At 38.5% G+C, this 20,172-nt stretch overlaps 2 protein-coding genes across 2 annotated transcripts in view; both read left to right on the plus strand.

The window, feature by feature from the left end:
* LOC131542666 (unconventional myosin-VIIa) overlaps nucleotides 1–3,115 on the plus strand; it is a 28,079-nt gene extending 24,964 nt beyond the window's left edge. The window contains exons 42-48 of the mRNA XM_058779557.1: nucleotides 521–608; nucleotides 1,107–1,216; nucleotides 1,318–1,503; nucleotides 1,597–1,713; nucleotides 1,799–1,882; nucleotides 2,098–2,217; nucleotides 2,703–3,115. Coding sequence (XP_058635540.1) covers nucleotides 521–608; nucleotides 1,107–1,216; nucleotides 1,318–1,503; nucleotides 1,597–1,713; nucleotides 1,799–1,882; nucleotides 2,098–2,217; nucleotides 2,703–2,792 — 795 coding nt within the window. The 3' untranslated portion in view covers nucleotides 2,793–3,115. The remainder of the gene's footprint in view (nucleotides 1–520; nucleotides 609–1,106; nucleotides 1,217–1,317; nucleotides 1,504–1,596; nucleotides 1,714–1,798; nucleotides 1,883–2,097; nucleotides 2,218–2,702) is intronic.
* A 1,095-nt stretch (nucleotides 3,116–4,210) lies between these two features.
* On the plus strand, nucleotides 4,211–19,823 carry gpr17 (G protein-coupled receptor 17). Its single transcript, XM_058777799.1, has 2 exons — nucleotides 4,211–4,322; nucleotides 15,355–19,823. The coding sequence occupies exon 2, from the start codon at nucleotides 15,363–15,365 to the stop codon at nucleotides 16,380–16,382; it is 1,020 nt and encodes a 339-aa protein (XP_058633782.1). The 5' UTR covers nucleotides 4,211–4,322; nucleotides 15,355–15,362; the 3' UTR covers nucleotides 16,383–19,823.
* The last annotated feature ends 349 nt before the right edge of the window (nucleotides 19,824–20,172 follow it).

Consider the following 20,172-nt stretch of genomic DNA (forward strand, 5'->3'; position numbering starts at 1 on the left):
ATCCGTGCAGCTACTGTTGGATCATCTGGTTGAAAAGAGAGATAGAGCTGTGTGTCATCAGCGTAGCAATGGTAGGAGAAGCCATGTGCCTGTATGATGGTACCCAGTGATGTAGTGTATGTGGAGAAGAGGAGGGGGTCCAAGAACCGATCCCTGAGGAACCCCAGTGACCAGTTGATTTGGATACCTCCCTTCCCCAGGCCACCCTGAAAGACCTACCAGTGAGATAGGATTCAAACCAGCGAAGTGGAATCCCAGTGATGTCCAGTGATGAGAGGGTGGACAGGAGGATCTGATGATTGACAGTGTCAAAGGCGGCAGATAGATCCAGCAGAATGAGGACTGAAATTTACTTCGTTATCACTAGATCTTAGTCTGATTATTGTGAGAGACATTGCCTCCTCAATGTCTACAGTGGTTACAGCTCTGCCAATGATCCCATGTCATGTCCTTTCATTTTTCATGTTAATTTTTACAAAGCCTTTGTCTGTATATAAATCTAGCTTTTTCTTTCTGTCAGGTTCTGAGTTTGAATGAAACTGACTACTTCTTTGATAGCCTGAGACAGATAACTGACTGGTCCAAGAGAGGAAAGAGAGTGAATCAGGGTAAGTTTTTGATAACTTCATTAGGTGTTTTTAATCTTTAGATCACTGATTGAGGGGTTGTTTACACGACACCATTTTCAACTAAAAACTTTTTTATGCGTTTTCGCTGCTCATGTACACGAAAGTGGCGTTTTGGGGGTTCGAAATGCAAGTTTTTGTAAACTATTCTATTATTGTCTCTATGTAAAAAAAAAAAAAAAAAAAAAGTGAATTTCTGAAAATGGTGACATGTTTAGTCTATATATGCTCAGGCTTGTGGTGTTTCTTTACAAATTTACATCGCTAACTACTGGCCTGGCATGAATAATACAGCGTTTGTAGACATTTTCGTGGCTCCATGTGAACGGGGATCGTTTTGAAAACATTGTCGTCTGTACCTTTTAGTACATTGTTGTCGTGTAAACGTACTGCAAAACGAACAAGTTTAAGGCAGTCACCATTGTTACATAGTTAAGTCAGATTCAAAACAACTGCTGTTGCTTATACTGTTTTAAACAGCGGGCGGTCCTGTCACTGTGTCTTACACGGTTTTCTTTATGAGAAAACTATGGTTCAACATTATCCCTGGTAGAGATGTGGAGGCAGATCTCATCTTCCATTATCCACAGGTACTGGCAATATGTGACATGTTCTTAAAAATGTTTGGAAAATGTTCCATATAGCTTCCCTGTAAGCATTAGTATTTTTCCATATCTCTCACACCATCTAGGAGTTGCCCAAGTACTTGAGAGGTTATCATCGTTGTACCAAAGAAGAAATGGTGATGCTCGGCGCTCTACTCTTCAGAGTGAAAGTGGACAATGATAAAACTCAGTTTCCCATGATTCCTAGGATGCTGAAAGACCTGGTGCCTAATGACCAGCTTAAAGCCATGTCTGCTGATGAATGGAAAAAGGTCAGTTCCAGTACACTGCATTCTGTGCATTGCTAGTGTATAAGTAATATTATGCTTCTGAAGTGTTTCTTATTCATAACTGTTTTTCAACAGCACATTTTTGCTGAGTACAACAAGCAAACTGGCACAACTGTGGAGCAGGCAATCATTGGCTTTTTAAAGATTGTCTACAAATGGCCCACATTTGGCTGTGCCTTTTTTGACGTGAAAGTAAGCAATTTGAGTCTGCAGCACAATAATACTTTTGCTAATATTACTTAAAAAACTGTTTATAAAATTATTCTTGCTATTACAGCAAACATCAGAGCCCAATTTCCCTGACATTGTGAGGATTGCCATTAGCAAACAGGGCGTCACTGTCATTCACCCCAAAACAAAGGTATCGTCAATTGATAACTCTTTTAAACAAGCTTTTTTGTCTCACTTTAACTGCTTATCATGTGTTTCCCTACGCAACATTTATATAACACCTCAGATGAGCGTTCCTATAAGCTAAAATTAGAATGTCTACTTAAAATATGAATCATGTACTGTATCGTAACTCTCTCTACTTTTAATTTTGTTGAACTAACTGAATTCAACTTATGTTTTAAGGACATTCTGGCAGTGCATCCATATAACAAAATTGCAAACTGGTGCAGTGGAAGCACATACTTCCACATGACTGTTGGAAACCTTGTCAGAGGGAACAAAATCCTGTGTGAAACTTCCCTGGTAAGTGACACAGATGTGGCTTTTTCCAGTCTTCAGTGTCACATGATACTTCAAAACTGATTCTATTATGCTGATTTGGTGTTTAAGAAAGGTTTCTTATTATTATCAATGTTTTTGCTCCTTAATATTTTTGTGGAAACCATGATACCCTACCATTAAAAAATTTGAGGTAAGTAAGATGAAAAAATTAGGAGGAAAAATATTTTTGAAGAATATTTCCATAAAATCATTTAGCAGCAACACCTGTTTATAATATTATATCAGCAAATTAGAATGATTTCTGAAGGATCATGTAACATTGAAGACTGGAGTAATATTGGCTAATAATTCAGCTTTGCCATCACAGGAATAAATGACATTTATATTAAAATAGAAAACAGTTTTTGTAATTGTAACAGTATACGTGTGTGTGTGTGAGAGTTTTGCCATTTAAAGTATAATTTTTCAGATCATAAAATAATAGAATTTTATCCTGTGTTCACAAGGGCTATAAAATCGATGACCTGCTAACTTCCTACGTCAACATGTATCTTAATGAGAAGAGAGGACAAAGACGGAATCAATACTTCGACTAAAAATAACAGACCAGCAATGACTTCACTATGTCTTTCTTTTAAATACACACATTCACATATAAAAACACAACCAATGAGAGATGTTAAAAAAAAAAAAAAGTCAATGTGATATGCTATATATACTGCAAAATGTGTGATGCCAACTGTTCTGATAAAGATTTAAAGTTATTTTTCTCAATATGTTGCCAGAATGTGAAGACTGTAATTTCAGTCAGGTTACTGGTTGACTAATATTTAATGATATAAATGAATCATTACAGTGGATTGTATTATTGGTGCATTTGAGTGAAATTGTTAAATAAATGACTATGAGGTGTAACTTGCAGCATTGTACATTGTGATTATTTGCCATAGAGCTCAATGTTTTCTGCGTGTTTTCAAAAATGGAATTCCATAAGCCTTATGCTTATGTTGTTTTGTCCTGTTTAAAAGCAAACTGTTTTAGCTCTTGAATCTGACAGAAGATGAGTTCTACTCTGGTTAACAGTCATGTTACACTGAGCTTTGCCCCCAGGGCAACAAAGACTCGAGGGGCAGCATATGAGGCTTGGAGACGTCCCAATTAAGACTTGGCACTGTATTATTTAGCCTATTCTGGTAAAATAGAGGCAACTAGATAGTGGGCTCATTCAGTAAAGCGAACTATATTAGCATATCGTTGAAGACGGGCCCAGACAGAAGAAAAAGAGATGATGTGTGTCCTACACAGCTGTGATCTTCCAGAATGAAAGACAGATTATTGCTCTTGCTGTTCGCTCGGGGCTCCACATCTGTCTGAGGATCACATGCCTTTATTTTTTCCCTCTGCTGCTCCAATGTATGATGCCCCAACAGTCCACAGCAGGGACCTTAGAAACAAGGACCCCAGTCTGTTATTCTCTGTCCTACTTGCCCTTGTGATTTCAACTCAAATTTCTTCTCACTCATTCTCTGAGTTCCAAGGGGCCTCGTCTGTCTGGCTTTCCACAGTCTACAATGGATAATCTCTGGTCTTTATTCATAAACTGCCCCATTAAATGCTCAGTTCATCTTCTGTTTATTGATATGGTTGAAGAAGGGGGGTTTCGGAGTGGTGGGGGGGGTTTATAACCTAAAGGCACGCTAGTTCCCGTTGCTATGGTCACCCACAGGCTCCACATTGCGAGCAAGGCATGCCATTATTCTCCCCCTGTCGAAATGTGCTGCTTCTTCTGACTCGGGTTATTGTGGAGCGCACAAGTGGCCCTCAGAAGAAAATAGCATTGCAAAGAAAGGCTGAGGTCAAGGGTCACATTAGAGCCTTCCCATCGCAAACCGCGTTTTGTGATCAAATTTGTTGGCGACACAAAAAGAGGCACAGTATCGTATCTCAAACACAGTTCAGCCTGAGAGAGTAGTCACTAGGCTCTATTAAACTCCACTGCCGCTCAACAGAAGTTCTCGCTTTTCAGGCAGCTGTAAGAGAGCGCAGGCAGCAGAACTCTCTCTCCTCTGCTCTGCTCTGCTCAACTCCTTCACTACTGCACTGGCTGTTGAGGGATCAACACTCTGGTGAGTCTCTCATTGACTTCATTTACTTTCTCTCGGTGTCTGCTGTCTGGCTTAATTGAAACTTGTTTGCATTTTTAATTATTTGTATAGAAACATTTTTATAGAATGGCCATATTTTGTTAGTTTGTGCAAGCCATTTGATCTATTTATTTTTATGTACTTTTATTTTTGATAGTTTTTTTGTTGTTTTTTTTAATAAAATGACTACATTGTTTTCCTAGTTTGCATGCCATTTAACTTTTAAACTGCATGCACTTTTTGTTTTTAACTATACTGTTTTTATTCAAAGTGATGCTATTATTTTTGTGTACTTTTCTAGGTTTTTCTGCAAAATGTAAAGCAACGAAGTAAAACCATATTGGGGTTTCCCAGTTTATGTGCATGTCATTTTAACTATGTACTTTTTATTGCATGTGTATTTTATTGCATCCAAGGGGAGTTTATTGATTAGAGAAGAAAGTCTTTAAAAGGTCATTTTAGAACTGCATTAAGGTTTAGGATTAGTTGGCCAAGATTTGCTCTGTTGAATGAGCAAAGTAAGTCAAAATGACTTCAGGTAATCAGATATAAAAAATGTAATACAAGAAATTTTGCTAAATTTTGTTTGCTTTCTTGTGGTCATATTTTATGTATTTGTGTATTACTGTAAAAAAAAAAGAAGGGTTTCCTATGGCTGTGTTTTACCTTGATTTCTGGAAGCATGTTGGTCTACGCTGAGCTGCATTTCAGCTTTGGTTAATCTGCACTGTGCCTCACGCCTGTGATTACTTCTGCTTCTTTTGTGTGATGCAGTATAGGAGCATTAGTGTCACATTGCAACCCAAGCTTGACCCCCACTTATTTCTTTAACACAAAAGTGATTCTGTATTGTTGCCAGCCTGTGGAGAAGCCTTGTTCTTCAAGACTTTCGGGTTTGGAGCATGTTTTCCAAGTCGACCACGGAACACTTGGACTGGTGCTGCTGGATTATAGTTTTTCATTTGAAATTCTCATATTTTGTCAGAGTAAATGTGTTTTTCCTGGACCACACGGTATAGTTTCATACCACACACCAGAGAACCACCAGAACCATTTATTAACATCTGGATTTCTCAATCGCTACTTTTTGTCTCCAAGCACAGTTCAGGACAGGTTTTTGTTTTGTTGTTCTCCACTTTTATCGGTTTAAATTACTGGAGGGTTTGGCATGTTCTGGTACTTGAAGATTTTCCTCCCCCTCAGTTACAAATCCTGCAGCACTTTCCTATGGCAGGATCTTGAGACACTCCTTTGTACACACCCACTTTGTGTTTGTCTCTAGTGTTCTGAAAATATTGATAAAGAGTCTCCTTATTATTCCAGCTCTAGTGAGAGAATATTGTGAAATCTTTTGGTAGCATATTTTAGTCATGAAGAAAGACTCTTAGTGCTTAATACAAATGGAATCCAAAGGGTGTGTACCTATTCCTTGAATACATGTGGGTTTATTTAAAAAAAAAAAAAAAAATCTAAAAAATACATTTATTTACAAATTATGATTTATTAATTTGTAAGTATCATTGTTTTGTGGGAATTGCACCACATGACATTGAAGCACCTGAACTACCCTGGAGTTGTTTTTTTTTCTTTCCTTTTATTTTTTTCTTCATGTTTATGCTTATGTCTGTATGTTAGTTGCTTGCACCATATGAATATTATTTGGCAGACACAGGTGATTTTTTTCATATTAAGTAGTGAAGCAGTTTTGTTGAAGTATTAATCATTTTTTTTTAAATGTTTTTTAAAGTCTATGGCAAAATATTTCATATTATTCATAGTTATGAATTTTATGTCCCCCAATGAATTTTAATTACGAAATAAAAAACATGCTCATTATTGGTGTTGCTATATATATATATATATATGTGTGTGTGTATATACAGTGGGTACGGAAAGTATTCAGACCCCCTTAAATTTTTCACTCTTTGTTATATTGCAGCCATTTGCTAAAATTATTTGTTCTTTTTTTTTTCCCTCATTAATGTACACACAGCACCCCATATTGACAGAAAAACACAGAATTGTTGACATTTTTGCAGATTTATTAAAAAAGAAAAACTGAAATATCACATGGTCCTAAGTATTCAGACCCTTTGCTCAGTATTTAGTAGAAGCACCCTTTTCATCTAATACAGCCATGAGTCTTTTTGGGAAAGATGCAACAAGTTTTTCACACCTGGATTTGGAGATCCTCTGCCATTCCTCCTTGCAGATCCTCTCCAGTTCTGTCAGGTTGGATGGTAAACGTTGGTGGACAGCCATTTTTAGGTCTCTCCAGAGATGCTCAATTGGGTTTAAGTCAGGGCTCTGGCTTGGCCATTCAAGAACAGTCACGGAGTTGTTGTTAAGCCACTCCTTCGTTATTTTAGCTGTGTGCTTAGGGTCTTTTGTCTTGTTGGAAGGTAAACCTTCGGCCCAGTCTGAGATCCTTAGCACTCTGGAGAAGGTTTTCATCCAGGATATCCCTGTACTTGGCCACATTCATCTTTCCCTCGATTGCAACCAGTCGTCCTGTCCCTGCAGCTGAAAAACACCCCCACAGCATGATCCTGCCACCACCATGCTTCACTGTTGGGACTGTATTGGACAGGTGATGAGCAGTGCCTGGTTTTCCACACATACCGCTTAGAATTAAGGCCAAAGTTCTATCTTGGTCTCATCAGACCAGAGAATCTTATTCAGGTGTTTTTTTAGCAAACTCCATGCGGGCTTTCATGTGTCTTGCACTGAGGAGAGGCTTCCGTCGGGCCACTCTGCCATAAAGCCCCGACTGGTGGAGGGCTGCTGTGATGGTTGACTTTCTACAACTTTCTCCCATCTCCCGACTGCATCTCTGGAGCTCAGCCACAGTGATCTTTGGGTTCTTCTTTATCTCTCTCACCAAGGCTCTTCTCCCCCGATAGCTCAGTTTGGCCGGACGGCCAGCTCTAGGAAGGGTTCTGGTCGTCCCAAACGTCTTCCATTTAAGGATTATGGAGGCCACTGTGCTCTTAGGAACCTTAAGTGCAGCAGAAATTTTTGTAACCTTGGCCAGATCTGTGCCTTGCCACAATTCTGTCTCTGAGCTCTTCAGGCAGTTCCTTTGACCTCATGATTCTCATTTGCTCTGACATGCACTGTGAGCTGTAAGGTCTTATATAGACAGGTGTGTGGCTTTCCTAATCAAGTCCAATCAGTATAATCAAACACAGCTGGACTCAAATGAAGGTGTAGAACCATCTCAAGGATGATCAGAAGAAATGGACAGCACCTGAGTTAAATATATGAGTGTCACAGCAAAGGGTCTGAATACTTAGGACCATGTGATATTTCAGTTTTTCTTTTTAATAAATCTGCAAAAATGTCAACAATTCTGTGTTTTTCTGTCAATATGGGGTGCTTTGTGTACATTAATGAACAAAAAAAAAAAGAACTTAAATGATTTTAGCAAATGGCTGCAATATAACAAAGAGTGAAAAATTTTAGGGGGTCTGAATACTTTCCGTACCCACTGTATATGTATGTATATGTTTTTTTTGTTGTTGTATTTTTAAACACACAGATCCTGACAAAACACCATGTCACTGAAATAATTTAGAAATTTATTGAAACGGCGACCTTCTATTATGCAATATTTATAACGATATTTTTTAAATATCACAAAGATAAAATATATATATATCTCCATTCTGTCAGCTACAGCTCTAGTAGTAACAGGTGAGCTTCTCCCCTGCTTTGAACCTTTCTTAAAAAGGTCTTCAGCTTATCCCTGCAGATGCTTCATTCGGCCTGATTATTAATAGAGCAACTGTTATTGGATGGCAGGCTAGAATGAATGCCTCTTCCAAACAGAGTTTGCTCACTGAATCTGAGGCAGGCTGCCCTGTGCACACGCCAATGATTTGACAAAACAGAATGCCACGAGGACAGCTGGCTCAGACTGAAAGCAGATAGCCAGGAGTGGCTCTGGTGTGGCCACCGGATGCACCAGCACCTTAATGCAGTGTAGCGTGTATGGAGGTGCGATGAGTGTGTAGTCAACTGCTCCACAGGGACATCTGCTCAGACTCCTGAGACACAAATATCTAAGCATCTAAATTGCTGCCAAACACCCAGACAGCTGTAACACTCCCTCCCTCACTACTCAAAGTGCGCAGAGAGGAAAACGTTTACTGCTGCTGGAATAAAAAGTTTTACTGGTGTATCGCTGCTGCATCCTTTGCTCCTTTTTTGTAAACATGTTTTGACAACGATCAACTTTGGAAACATATTCCCAAAAGCAGGTGCAATCTTGTTCTTTTCTGTTGATTTCTTATAACAACTTTTTGGGTTCTGTCAAATCAACTTGAATGCAGCATAGGTTGGTTTGGATATGTAATGGAAGTGTGTACCAAACATGGACATTTTTGTTGATCTATCAATTTTTAAAGTGTTTTTAATTTTTTTGTAATAATTTATAGCTAGCATGGCTGCTGCTCCCTACATAGAAATTATGCTTAAATAAGCTTTCCATTGAAGTATGGTTTGTTAGGATCGGACAATATTTGGCTGAGAGACAACTATTTGAAAATCTGGAACCTGAGGGTGCAAAAAAATCTAAATATTGAGGAAAATGCTTTTAAGGTTGTCCACATTAAGTTCTCAGCAATGCATATTACCAATCAAAAATTAAGTTTTGATATATTTATGGTAGGAAATTTGCATAATATCTTCATCGAACATGATCTTTACCTAATATCCTAATTATTTTTGTCATAAAATTGATAATTCTGACTAATACAATGTGGTGTTGGCTATTGCTAAAATAATGGCTATAACAAAATATTGACACTTTGGGCCCAATTTGGACATTTTCACTTAGGGGTGTACTCACTTTTGTGGCCAGCGGTTTAGACATTAATGGCTGTGTGTTGAGTTATTTTGAGGGGACAGCAAATTTACACTGTTATACAAGCTGTACACTCACTACTTTACATTGTAGCAAAGTGTCATTTCTTAAGTGTTGTCACATGAAAAGATATAATAAAATATTCACAAAAATGTGAGGGGTGTATTCACTTCTGTGAGATACTGTATGTATATGTACAGTATTGTTCAAAATAATAGCAGTACAATGTGACTAACCAGAATAATCAAGGTTTTTAGTATATTTTTTATTGCTACGTGGCAAACAAGTTACCAGTAGGTGCAGTAGATTCTCAGAACTCAAACAAGACCCAGCATTCATGATATGGACCCTCTTAAGGCTGTGCAATTGGGCAATTAGTTGAAAGGGGTGTGTTCAAAAAAATAGCAGTGTGGCATTCAATCACTGAGGTCATCAATTTTGTGAAGAAACAGGTGTGAATCAGGTGGCCCCTATTTAAGGATGAAGCCAGCACTTGCTAAACATGCATTTGAAAGCCTGAGGAAAATGGGTCTTTCAAGACATTGTTCAGAAGAACAGCGTACTTTGATTAAAAAGTTGATTGAAGAGGGGAAAACCTATAAAGAGGTGCAAAAACTTATAGGCTGTTCAGCTAAAATGATCTCCAATGCCTTAAAATGGAGAGCAAAACCAGAGAAACGTGGAAGAAAACGGAAGACAACCATCAAAATGGATCAAGAATAACCAGAATGGCAAAGGCTCAGCCAATGATCACCTCCAGGATGATCAAAGACAGTCTGGAGTTACCTGTAAGTACTGTGACAGTTAGAAGACGCCTGTGTGAAGCTAATCTATTTTCAAGAATCCCCATAAAGTCCCTCTGTTAAAAAAGGCATGTGCAGAAGAGGTTACAATTTGCCAAAGAACACATCAACTGGCCTAAAGAGAAATGGAGGAACATTTTGTGGACTGATGAGAGTAAAATTGTTCTTTTTGGGTCCAAGGGCCACAGGCAGTTTGTGAGACGACCCCAAACTCTGAATTCAAGCCACAGTACACAGTGAAGACAGTGAAGCATGGTGGTGCAAGCATCATGATATGGGCATGTTTCTCCTACTATGGTGTTGGGCCTATTTATCGCATACCAGGGATCATGGATCAGTTTGCATATGTTAAAATACTTGAAGAGGTCATGTTGCCCTATGCTGAAGAGGACATGCCCTTGAAATGGTTGTTTCAACAAGACAATGACCCCAAACACACTAGTAAACGAGCAAAGTCTTGGTTCCAAACCAACAAAATTAATGTTATGGAGTGGCCAGCCCAATCTCGGACCTTAATCCAATCGAGAACTTGTGGGGTGATATCAAAATGCTGTTTCTGAAGCAAAACCAAGAAATGTGAATGAATTGTGGAATGTTGTTAAAGAATCATGGAGTGGAATAACAGCTGAGACGTGCCACAAGTTGGTTGACTCCATGCCACACAGATGTGAAGCAGTTTTAAAAAACTGTGGTCATACAACTAAATATTAGTTTAGTGATTCACAGGATTGCTAAATCCTAGAAACAAAAACGTTTGTACAAAATAGTTTTGAGTTTGTACAGTCAAAGGCAGACACTGCTATTTTTTTTAACACACCCCTTTCAACTAATTGCCCAATTGCACAGCCTTAAGAGCGTGCATATCATGAATGCTGGGTCTTGTTTGTTTTCTGAGAATCTACTGCACCTACTGGTAACTTGTTTGCCACGTAGCAATAAAAAATGTACTAAAAACCTTGATTATTCTGGTTAGTTACATTGTACTGCTATTATTTTGAACAATACTGTATGTTTACGCTTCCGGCTTCGCTATTGTTCGGACGCTCCTGCTTATTGCTCTCCGCTTTGCTCTCTATTTATTTACTTTTATCAGATTTCTCTTAGATTTTAACTTCAGAATATCAGCACAGTGCTCAAACAACACAGTTTTTAAAAAAAGAAGACTCTTTGCCTCCCACTGCCAGCAGTTTACATTCCGGAGACGGGAAAACACAGCTGTCTACATTCAAACAGACGGGAAAGAAAATGCCCCTTGTGGAATCTACTTGCTGCATGAACTGCCACAGACTTCTACAAAAGATTGAAACAAAGTTACTTGCTGGACCTCCAAAACAGGTGGAACACACAGCAGATCGTCATCACGGACCCCCTCAGCATACAGCCGGTGAGTCCTGTGAATCTAGTGAATCTCAACAGTTTATACAAAGTGTAGAGGAACAAGCTGATCGACAGACTAATCGATGGCACAAACAGGGAGCGAGACCCAAAGGCACCAGAGACATCAGATTGTGTCAAGTATCTCGTATTGCTGCCGTAGCATCCTCTACCCCAGATACGGCTATGACAAGACTTGTAAACACTGGCATTCTACAACCCCCTATACATCTTGAGAACCGATTTGAAGCATTAATGAATGTGGGTGAGGAATCCCCAAATGTGACACAACATGGATCGAATCAGCCAGCAGCTAACATCGCTACTAACAGGCGCTCAAGGTCGAGCAGACAGCGGCACTCAGCTCAGAGCGCAGCCGAGCCCAGGACTCTGATAGTGGGCGACTCTATTATCAGAAACATCAGTAGCAGGACTACAACTACATGCTGCTTTCCTCAAGCAACCGTCTCTGATGTGAACAAGGAACTTCAGTACATTCTGATGAAGCACAAGACTGCAAATCGAATCATCATCCATGTGGGGAAGAATGATATTCGGAAAGAGCAGTCAGAACTGCTTAAGAAGGATTTCAGTGAACTCTTTGAAACACTTCAAAGACTTGAAGTTCAGTCGTTCATCGTTGGACCACTCCCAGCAAGGGGAACTAACATGTTTTCACGGCTGCTTGGGCTGAATACATGGCTACAAAAACCTGCAGTACAAAAGGAGTCAACTTCATCGACAACTTCAATATTTTCTGGGGCCATAGACAACTGTTTAAACTGGATGGCTTCCACCCAAACAAACTTGGTGCAAGAGTCCTAAAGGACAATATCTATTTCTCCCTCCGTCATCCTTCAGTGGTGTGTGCCAATCCACTCGGCATCAATGGCACACACACACCTGGACAGAGTATGAGTGACCACAGAACTTCATGTCAGCCTCAGAGTCATCTTGTGGTTGACACATCCCACAAGGACACTGATAACACCACGCAGCCAAAACAAGCTTTCCTCATAGAAACTATCCCGGCTGAGCCCTGCCCAAAGAGCTCATCACAGACGGACTGTGACGTACTACAACAGCTCCAAGACTCAGCACCCAAGGACAACTATCTGGAAAACAACCAGGGAAGCCAGGACAACATTTCACAGCCATCAGAAACACCAGAGCCAGAGCCCATCTCACCAGACACACTATCCCTCTCTCCAGAATCTCCACTTCTAAGCTTCTAACAGAGGAATGGTGTATGTTGGGACCAAACTCTCCCACTCGTTCGCTGCAAGCCCCCAGATATCAACTAAAAAACGGCGGGCCCCACAACCACCAAAGACTGCAGGCCCAGATCTCCCTCCTCCTGTGAGAGCTCTCCGACCGCTGCCACAACACCAGAGCCCAAACCCTCCTCCATCGGCTGTAGGTGAACCAAAAACAACTGATAACAGCTCTCAGTGATATGTGTCGGGTCCCCGCTATATTAGCAGCAACACTCACAAATGTTCACAGAACAAGCGGGAACCCAGTGTGCCTGTAGCCTTCTATATTTCTGTTTTATCACGTGATAGAAAGTCTAAGGCCTTCTCAAGCTGTACGGCTGACCCATCTAATCTGCGGCCTATAATGCGTCAATCTAAGATTGCTGTAGAGACTAAATGTAATTTCATCAAGTTAGCATTTTTAAACATTCGCTCACTAAAAAATAAATCATTTCTGATCAATGATTTAATAACCACAAACAACCTGGATTGTATGTTTCTAAATGAAACATGGCTTGAAGACAGCTGCAGTGCAACAGTCCTAAATGAAACAGCCCCTCCTAACTTTAATTTTATAAGTGTCTGTAGGACTGTTAGGAGAGGTGGAGGTGTAGCTGCTTTATTTAAAGATGTTTATCAATGCAAGCAAGTGTCATTTGGTCAGTATTTGTCTTTTGAATACCTAGGTATTGTGCTGAATCCAGAATGTGCATGGACCCACACACAATCGTGGACACACTCTAGATTTACTCATCAGTAGAGGTCTAAGCATTTCATCCATTGTTATTAAGGATGTAGCACTATATGATCACTTCTGTATTTTCTTTGATATATTGATCTCTGTTACCACTGAATCTAGATCTGTCTCTGTCAGAAAGAGATGCATTTAACACCAAGCATTTCTGCAGATTCTGTTGATCTTCTCCTGGATTTATTTAACTCAAAAGTTAAGAATGTTGTTGATGATATTGCTCCAGCAAGGGTCTGCAAGAAGAAAAGCAGACAAAAATCACCATGGAGAAAATCGACAGCAGTTCAGAGTATGAAAAGACAATGCAGAAAAGCTGAGCGGATGTGACGGCAGACAAAACTTGAAATTCACTAGCATCTATAAAGACAGCCTTCATGCTTTCAAGATAATAAATGATATTCACTTCAATTCTGATTCTGGCAAAATATCAGTGCTGGTACTACTAGATCTTAGTGCTGCGTTTGACACTGTTGATCATAACATACTTCTAGAGAGACTGGGTCGGGCTCTCTGGGATGGTACTCAAATGGTTCAGGTCATACTTAGAAGGGAGAGGTTATTATGTGAGTATAGTAGAGGTATAAGTCTAAGTGGATGTCCATGACATGCGGAGTCCCACAAGGCTCAATTCTTGCACCACTCTTGTTTAGCCTGTATACGCTCCCACTAATTCAAATAATGAGAAAGAACCAAATTGCCTATCACAGCTATGCTGATGATACCCAGATTTACCTAGTCTTATCTCCAAATGACTATAGCCCCATGGACTCTGCCAATGCACTGATGAAATAAACTATTGAACGTGCCAGAACTTTCTTCAGTTAAACAAGGAGAAAACTGAAGTCATTGCATTTGTAAACAAAGATGAAGTTCTCAAGGTGAATGCATACCTTGACTCTAGGGGTCAATCAACTAAAAACCAAAAATCTTGGGGTGTTTCTGGAGACAGACCTTAGTTTTAGTAGTCGTGTCAAAGCAGTAACTAAATCAGCATACTATCATCTCAAAAACATTGCAAGAATTAGATGTTTTGTTTCTAGTCAAGACTTGGAGAAACTTGTTCATGCCTTTATCACAAGCAGGGTGGAATATTGTAATGGTCTCCTCACTGGCCTTCCAAAGAAGACCATTAGACAGCTGCAGCTCATCCAGAACGCTGCTGCCAGGATTCTGACTAGAACCAGAAAATATGAGCATATCACACCAGTCCTCAGGTCCTTACACTGGCTTCCAGTTACATTTAGGATTGATTTGAAAGTACTTTTACTCGTTTATAAATCTCTCAATGGCCTAGGACCTAAATACATTGGAGATATGCTCACTAAATATAAACCTAACAGACCACTCAGATCATTAGGATCGAGTCACTTAGAAATACCAAGGGTTCACACAAAACAAGGGGAGTCCGCTTTTAGCTATTAAGCCGCCCACAGTTGGAACCAGCTTCCAGAAGAGATCAGATGTGCTAAAACATTAGCCACATTTAAATCCAGACTCAAAACTCATCTGTTTAGCTGTGCATTTGTTGAATGAGCACTGTGCTACGTCCGAACTGGTTGCACTATGTATAATCATTTTCTATTCTTAAATGTTTAAAATTCTTTTTAAATCAATTTTTAAATCTTTGTTTTTATTGTTGTGATTTATTATTATTTTTAATTCCTTGTTGTTATTATTATTATTTTTAATGACTATTTCACTTCCTTTGATGTAAAGCACTTTGAATTACCACTGTGTATGAAATGTGCTATATAAATAAACTTGCCTTGCCTTGCCTTGTTTATGGATGTGTGTGTATGTATGTAGGCCTATATGGTTTTACATGTATTAATTGAATATTTACATAAGTTCATAAATTCAAAAATAAAATTGATATAATTATTTTATTATAGCATTTATATTATCAGTTAAATTTAAATTAATTTAAACAATTAATTTTTTTTTTCTTTTCCTCTGTTTGCAGTTACAAAAATGGAGTCCCCCCTGACAGAACTTCCCACCTTGCTGTCCAATCAATCCATGGAGAGCTGTTCACCTGTGGACAATACAGTCGAGAACATGATCTTTGGATTCTACTACATCATAGTTTTCCTCCTGGCGCTTAACGGCAATAGCCTTGCCCTGTGGATCTTCGCCCGCCAGAGAGGCAACTCTTCTCCAGCCAACGTCTTCCTGCTTCATCTCGCTGTAGCCGACCTGTTTTACGTCTTCGTTTTACCCCTCAGAGCCACTTATCATTTAACCGGGGGACACTGGCCGTTTGGTGAAATCCCCTGCCGTCTCGCAGGCTTCTTCTTTTATGTCAACATGTACGCCAGCTTGTACTTCCTGGCCTGTGTTGCAGGTGATAGATACCTTGCTGTGGTACATGCCGTACGTTCCCTCAAGGTCAGGCGCCCTCGTTACGCTCACATAGCCAGTTTTGCACTATGGGCTTTGGTGATAGTGTCTATGGCACCCCTACTGGGCACCAAGCAGACTGCAGAAGTCAATGGCTCTACTGTATGCTTGCAACTGTACAGAGAAAAGGCCTCACGACGTGCTCTCGTCTCTCTCGTCGTAGCCTTCACACCACCTTTTTTTGCCACACTGTCTTGCTACCTGCTGATAGTGAACAGTCTGCGGAAAGGTTCAAGGTTGGAGCCGGCACTGAAACTCCGAGCTCTTCGCACCATTGGTCTGGTCATGCTCATCTACATAGTGTGTTTTTTGCCCTATCACTTAAGCCGTGCAACCTTCATCCTGGGTTACGAACACCCAGACTTATCCTGCCAAATCAAAAGAGGACTAGCCCTGGCTAACCGGCTTACTTCCTCTCTAACCTGCCTGAATGGGGCTTTGGATCCCCTGGTCTACCTGTTTGCGGCTGAGAAGTTCAGGGGAAGCGTTCGCAGGATTTTCTGCAGAGACAAGTCTGGGGGGTCGGGCGCTACAAGCGGGGACCTGAAAGGCACACATGAGAGCTCTCTGAGCGCAAAGTCTGAGTTCTGAGCAAGCACTTAAAATCGTACAGATGGTATGAATAATTTTCATTGGTTTGATTCGGCCTACACTTTCTGATAGTGTAGGGTCAGTTAAAGGTCAGAAAGCCTTATGTATAGCCAACCATGTGATTTGGACATATTAAAACAACTGTGTGTAAGTTTAAAGATCAGTTTCAAAATCACTTTTTTATGGTACACTGATTTCTAATAAGGTGAATGGCTTCTGTTTTTTCCCATAATGTCTGTTCTAGGAGTAGGCTATATAAGTTTGAGTGGATACGAAGGCCGGATTGCTTTATAAAAGCATGTGCACAGCTATCTGCTGTAATTTCCACAGTGATATATTTATGAATTTCTCTCACTTAAAGTGGATACATACAAGTAAGAATTTTCATGTATTAATCACTTTTTATTGCCAATGTGTAAAAGGCTTCTAATGACACTTAAAAAACGAGACGTTCTCCGACTTCCTAGGTTGACTGTAAAAGCTTGTGGACTGATTTTTATGTATAGGTCTCAGGACGTTTTTACCGGAAATTAAAAGCATGTGACATTTACGCGCATTCCCTAAATCTTCCGTGACACATTAAACAAAGGCTTTTGTTCAGGTTAGTGCTGAAAAAGAGCTATTCTGTACCATTATGTCAATGTGTCATACAAAAAGGGATTACTTCAAAATATAGTCTAAGTCTATAGTCTCACTATAATTTATGTTGCGTAACGTTAGGCTATTTATTTTGTTATTGAGAGGAAAGGCAAAGCGCTCACCACATTAACGTTACATATTCACCGCAACGTCGCTCTCAGCAGCGTGGTCTGCGTCTGGATGTTAGTTGCAAAGGTATTTATAAACTTTTTGTCTGCAGTTCACTTAACGGCTGTACCGGTGAAGGTTTCCGAATTCTACATGACTTATTCTAGAATTGCAGGTACATTTCAAGCTGAGAAAGAAATTTTAAATTTTCATAGAACACACTTTAAATTTAATATTTTCTATATTTGCTGATCTTAAACGTACAATTTTAAATATTTATTCTGAAAATCAATGTACTAACAGAAAAATCTGTCAACTCTGTTATAGACAAATTGGGTCAAACATATACAGTTAACAAATGTAACACAATTTAAAACCCTGTCCTCTCCAGGAGAACATCTGTCTCTTAATCCATTACTTCAACTTTAAACCTAATAATTTTTGTTTTAGAGTAAAAATATCAACACGTTCATGTAGTAGTAGTACTAATCAGGCTAATTAGCTTCTGATCAATTTGTTAACAATAAAACACATATAATTATCATTTTTAAAGCAAAACTTTAAACAAACAGAGTTGACATTGGTGGTAACAGAGTTGACATCAGAAAACAGAGTTGACCACTTGTAGTTAAAAGACCAAAAACAGCAACATTTTCTGCCAGATTCTGAAACTGAAACCATTTTAAATGTAACAACTATATAATTTTATCAAATACATGCAAATTACAGATATTTCAAGTTATTGAAAATTAACTGCATATGTCTCATGCATTACAGATCTGGAAAATAAAACGACATAGCTTCTCCCTCAGCCTGGGCATGCAAATCAGTTTTTGGCAATTTCTGCCCATATGTCTTTTAGTATGTAAATGTGCACTATGCAAGTTTTTTATAGACATAAGAGCTCTTGATTCAAGGAATAGCAGTTTGCAAGAATTTTAGATTTACTTTGAAGCTATATGTTTACATTAGTATTTCTAAACATTAGAGCAAAACAAGCTTGTATTCTGAGTAGTGGTGCATTTTTCCTTTTGTGTCGTCTATCTCTGTCTATTTTCTGCCTTCCTTACAGGGTCAGCATGTCGCTGTGCCCTCAGTTGCCCTTGCCTTTCTGCCGCTGAGAGTTTAATTTACCTGTAATCAAATTTCTTTAGCCTGTAATGATATAAAACAAATATATAATTTGCAGTAAAATGACCCAGAATCCAAAATAAACATAATGCAAAATACTTAAATGTAATTGGGTTTATTTGACTCTGTTACTCATTGTCAACTCTGTTAAACTTTTTAAACCAATAACAGAGTTGACATTTTTTCCACCATTTTGTGCTTTAGCTCAAGATGCTAACCCTCAAACCAGATACCACATGGCATGTCTAAAACAGAATTTTATGGATTTCCATCATATTATTGTTTTTAAAAAAGTGAATGAGAGATTCACTGCAAAATCAAAATAATAGATTTGACAAATAATGAATCTATTATTAGTGCATCCTAAACATTTTGTACAAATTAATGAGAATAAAGAATAAAGACATACATCGATGCCTTCCAAAGATTCCTACAAGAGGAAGTGACAACACTTGGTGCAAGTCATAAGTTTTTTCTATGAATGCTTTAAAGATTTTTATGCCTTTTTATAACCGAGGTAACAGAGTTGACCAGAACAAGACAGACACAAAATGTTTGTTTGTTTTTTAATTAATGAAATTGCAAATATTACAAAAATTAGATATTTTATGCAATTGTATATGTAACTTAATAGAGTAAACACAAAAATATGAAAATGAGATTTAATTATTTCATGATAATTCAAGCTGAATGTATGAATCAGGAGGCAAAGACAGTCAATAAAAGGTGTAGTGGCAGTCTTTCAGTTATTATTTTCCAAGACAAAATTTCCCTTAATATACATAAAAGCATTCTTTTGGTGATAACTTAATATAATTTGTGTTATTATTCAAAACTGATTCAGTGAAGTTTTTTTTTTTTTTTTTTTTTTAAATAACAGAAGGTTTACCTGGGAGGCGCAAAATGTACCCCCAATTCTAGAATTACCCACATACAGCCTCTTTTAACTGTAGGGGGCACCAAAGTTGCAAAAATACACAAAACTACATACAGTTGCTTTAAAGTGAAAGTTATTCGGGACGGTAGGTTTCAAATGGCTGTTGCATATATCAGTCAGTTGCCAGAACACAGAGGTCGGGGACTAAAGAGTCCATCAAGGATCAAGAAGGCACGAATTGTGTATAAAACTGTGTGCTGTCTTTTAAAAATTAATGTTGTGTTTTATTAGCATATTACCTGTTTGCTAATGACATGCTCTGACTTTGTACACTTTGTAAGCACTTCATTAGTGCACATTCTTAATGAAATCAGCGTGAAAATAATGCATTTCATACTTGGTGTCAAAACTACACATATACTCATTTTTAACTGTCCCCAGTGGGATTTTCTAGTTATAGCACTCTTAAGCTGTGGTAAGAATGTGTGAAGGTTATCAAACCAGTGTGGAGTCGAAATGAATACTACTTTTTTTTACATTCCTTGACGGCTTTGTTATTAAGACTGTTTAGATGCATGTGCTCTTCACACTAGTCAATAGTTAATATTCTTAATGTTAACCTTTTATAGTTTAAGGTATATAAGTACAGATTTTTTGTTGGCATGAAATACTGTTTTTTTTTTTTTTTTTTTCACTTGTTCAAGTGAAATTGATATGTATCATTATTTATATTATTTTAATTACTGTAACCAGCTGGTTTAAATACATTTTATTTTTGGTGTCATCATACATATTTCATTCTTTTTTTTTTTCTTCTGTATTTCTCAAGTAAAATCCATCCATGAGTCAATTGTTAATGCATTTAAATCAGCTGAATAAATGTAAATAAATTTAACCCCAAATGGTTTTTTGTGTTTTTTTTCCCCCTTAGGCATCAGATGCATTTTGGTGGTTGCAATTATAATATACCCCCTATTCTCATTACCACCGAAGTGACAGCGAATTTTCACATCTCATACAGCTTCCATTAGTCTT

Source organism: Onychostoma macrolepis, chromosome 06, assembly GCF_012432095.1.
Source record: "Onychostoma macrolepis isolate SWU-2019 chromosome 06, ASM1243209v1, whole genome shotgun sequence".
NCBI classification, from domain to species: Eukaryota; Metazoa; Chordata; class Actinopteri; order Cypriniformes; family Cyprinidae; genus Onychostoma; species Onychostoma macrolepis.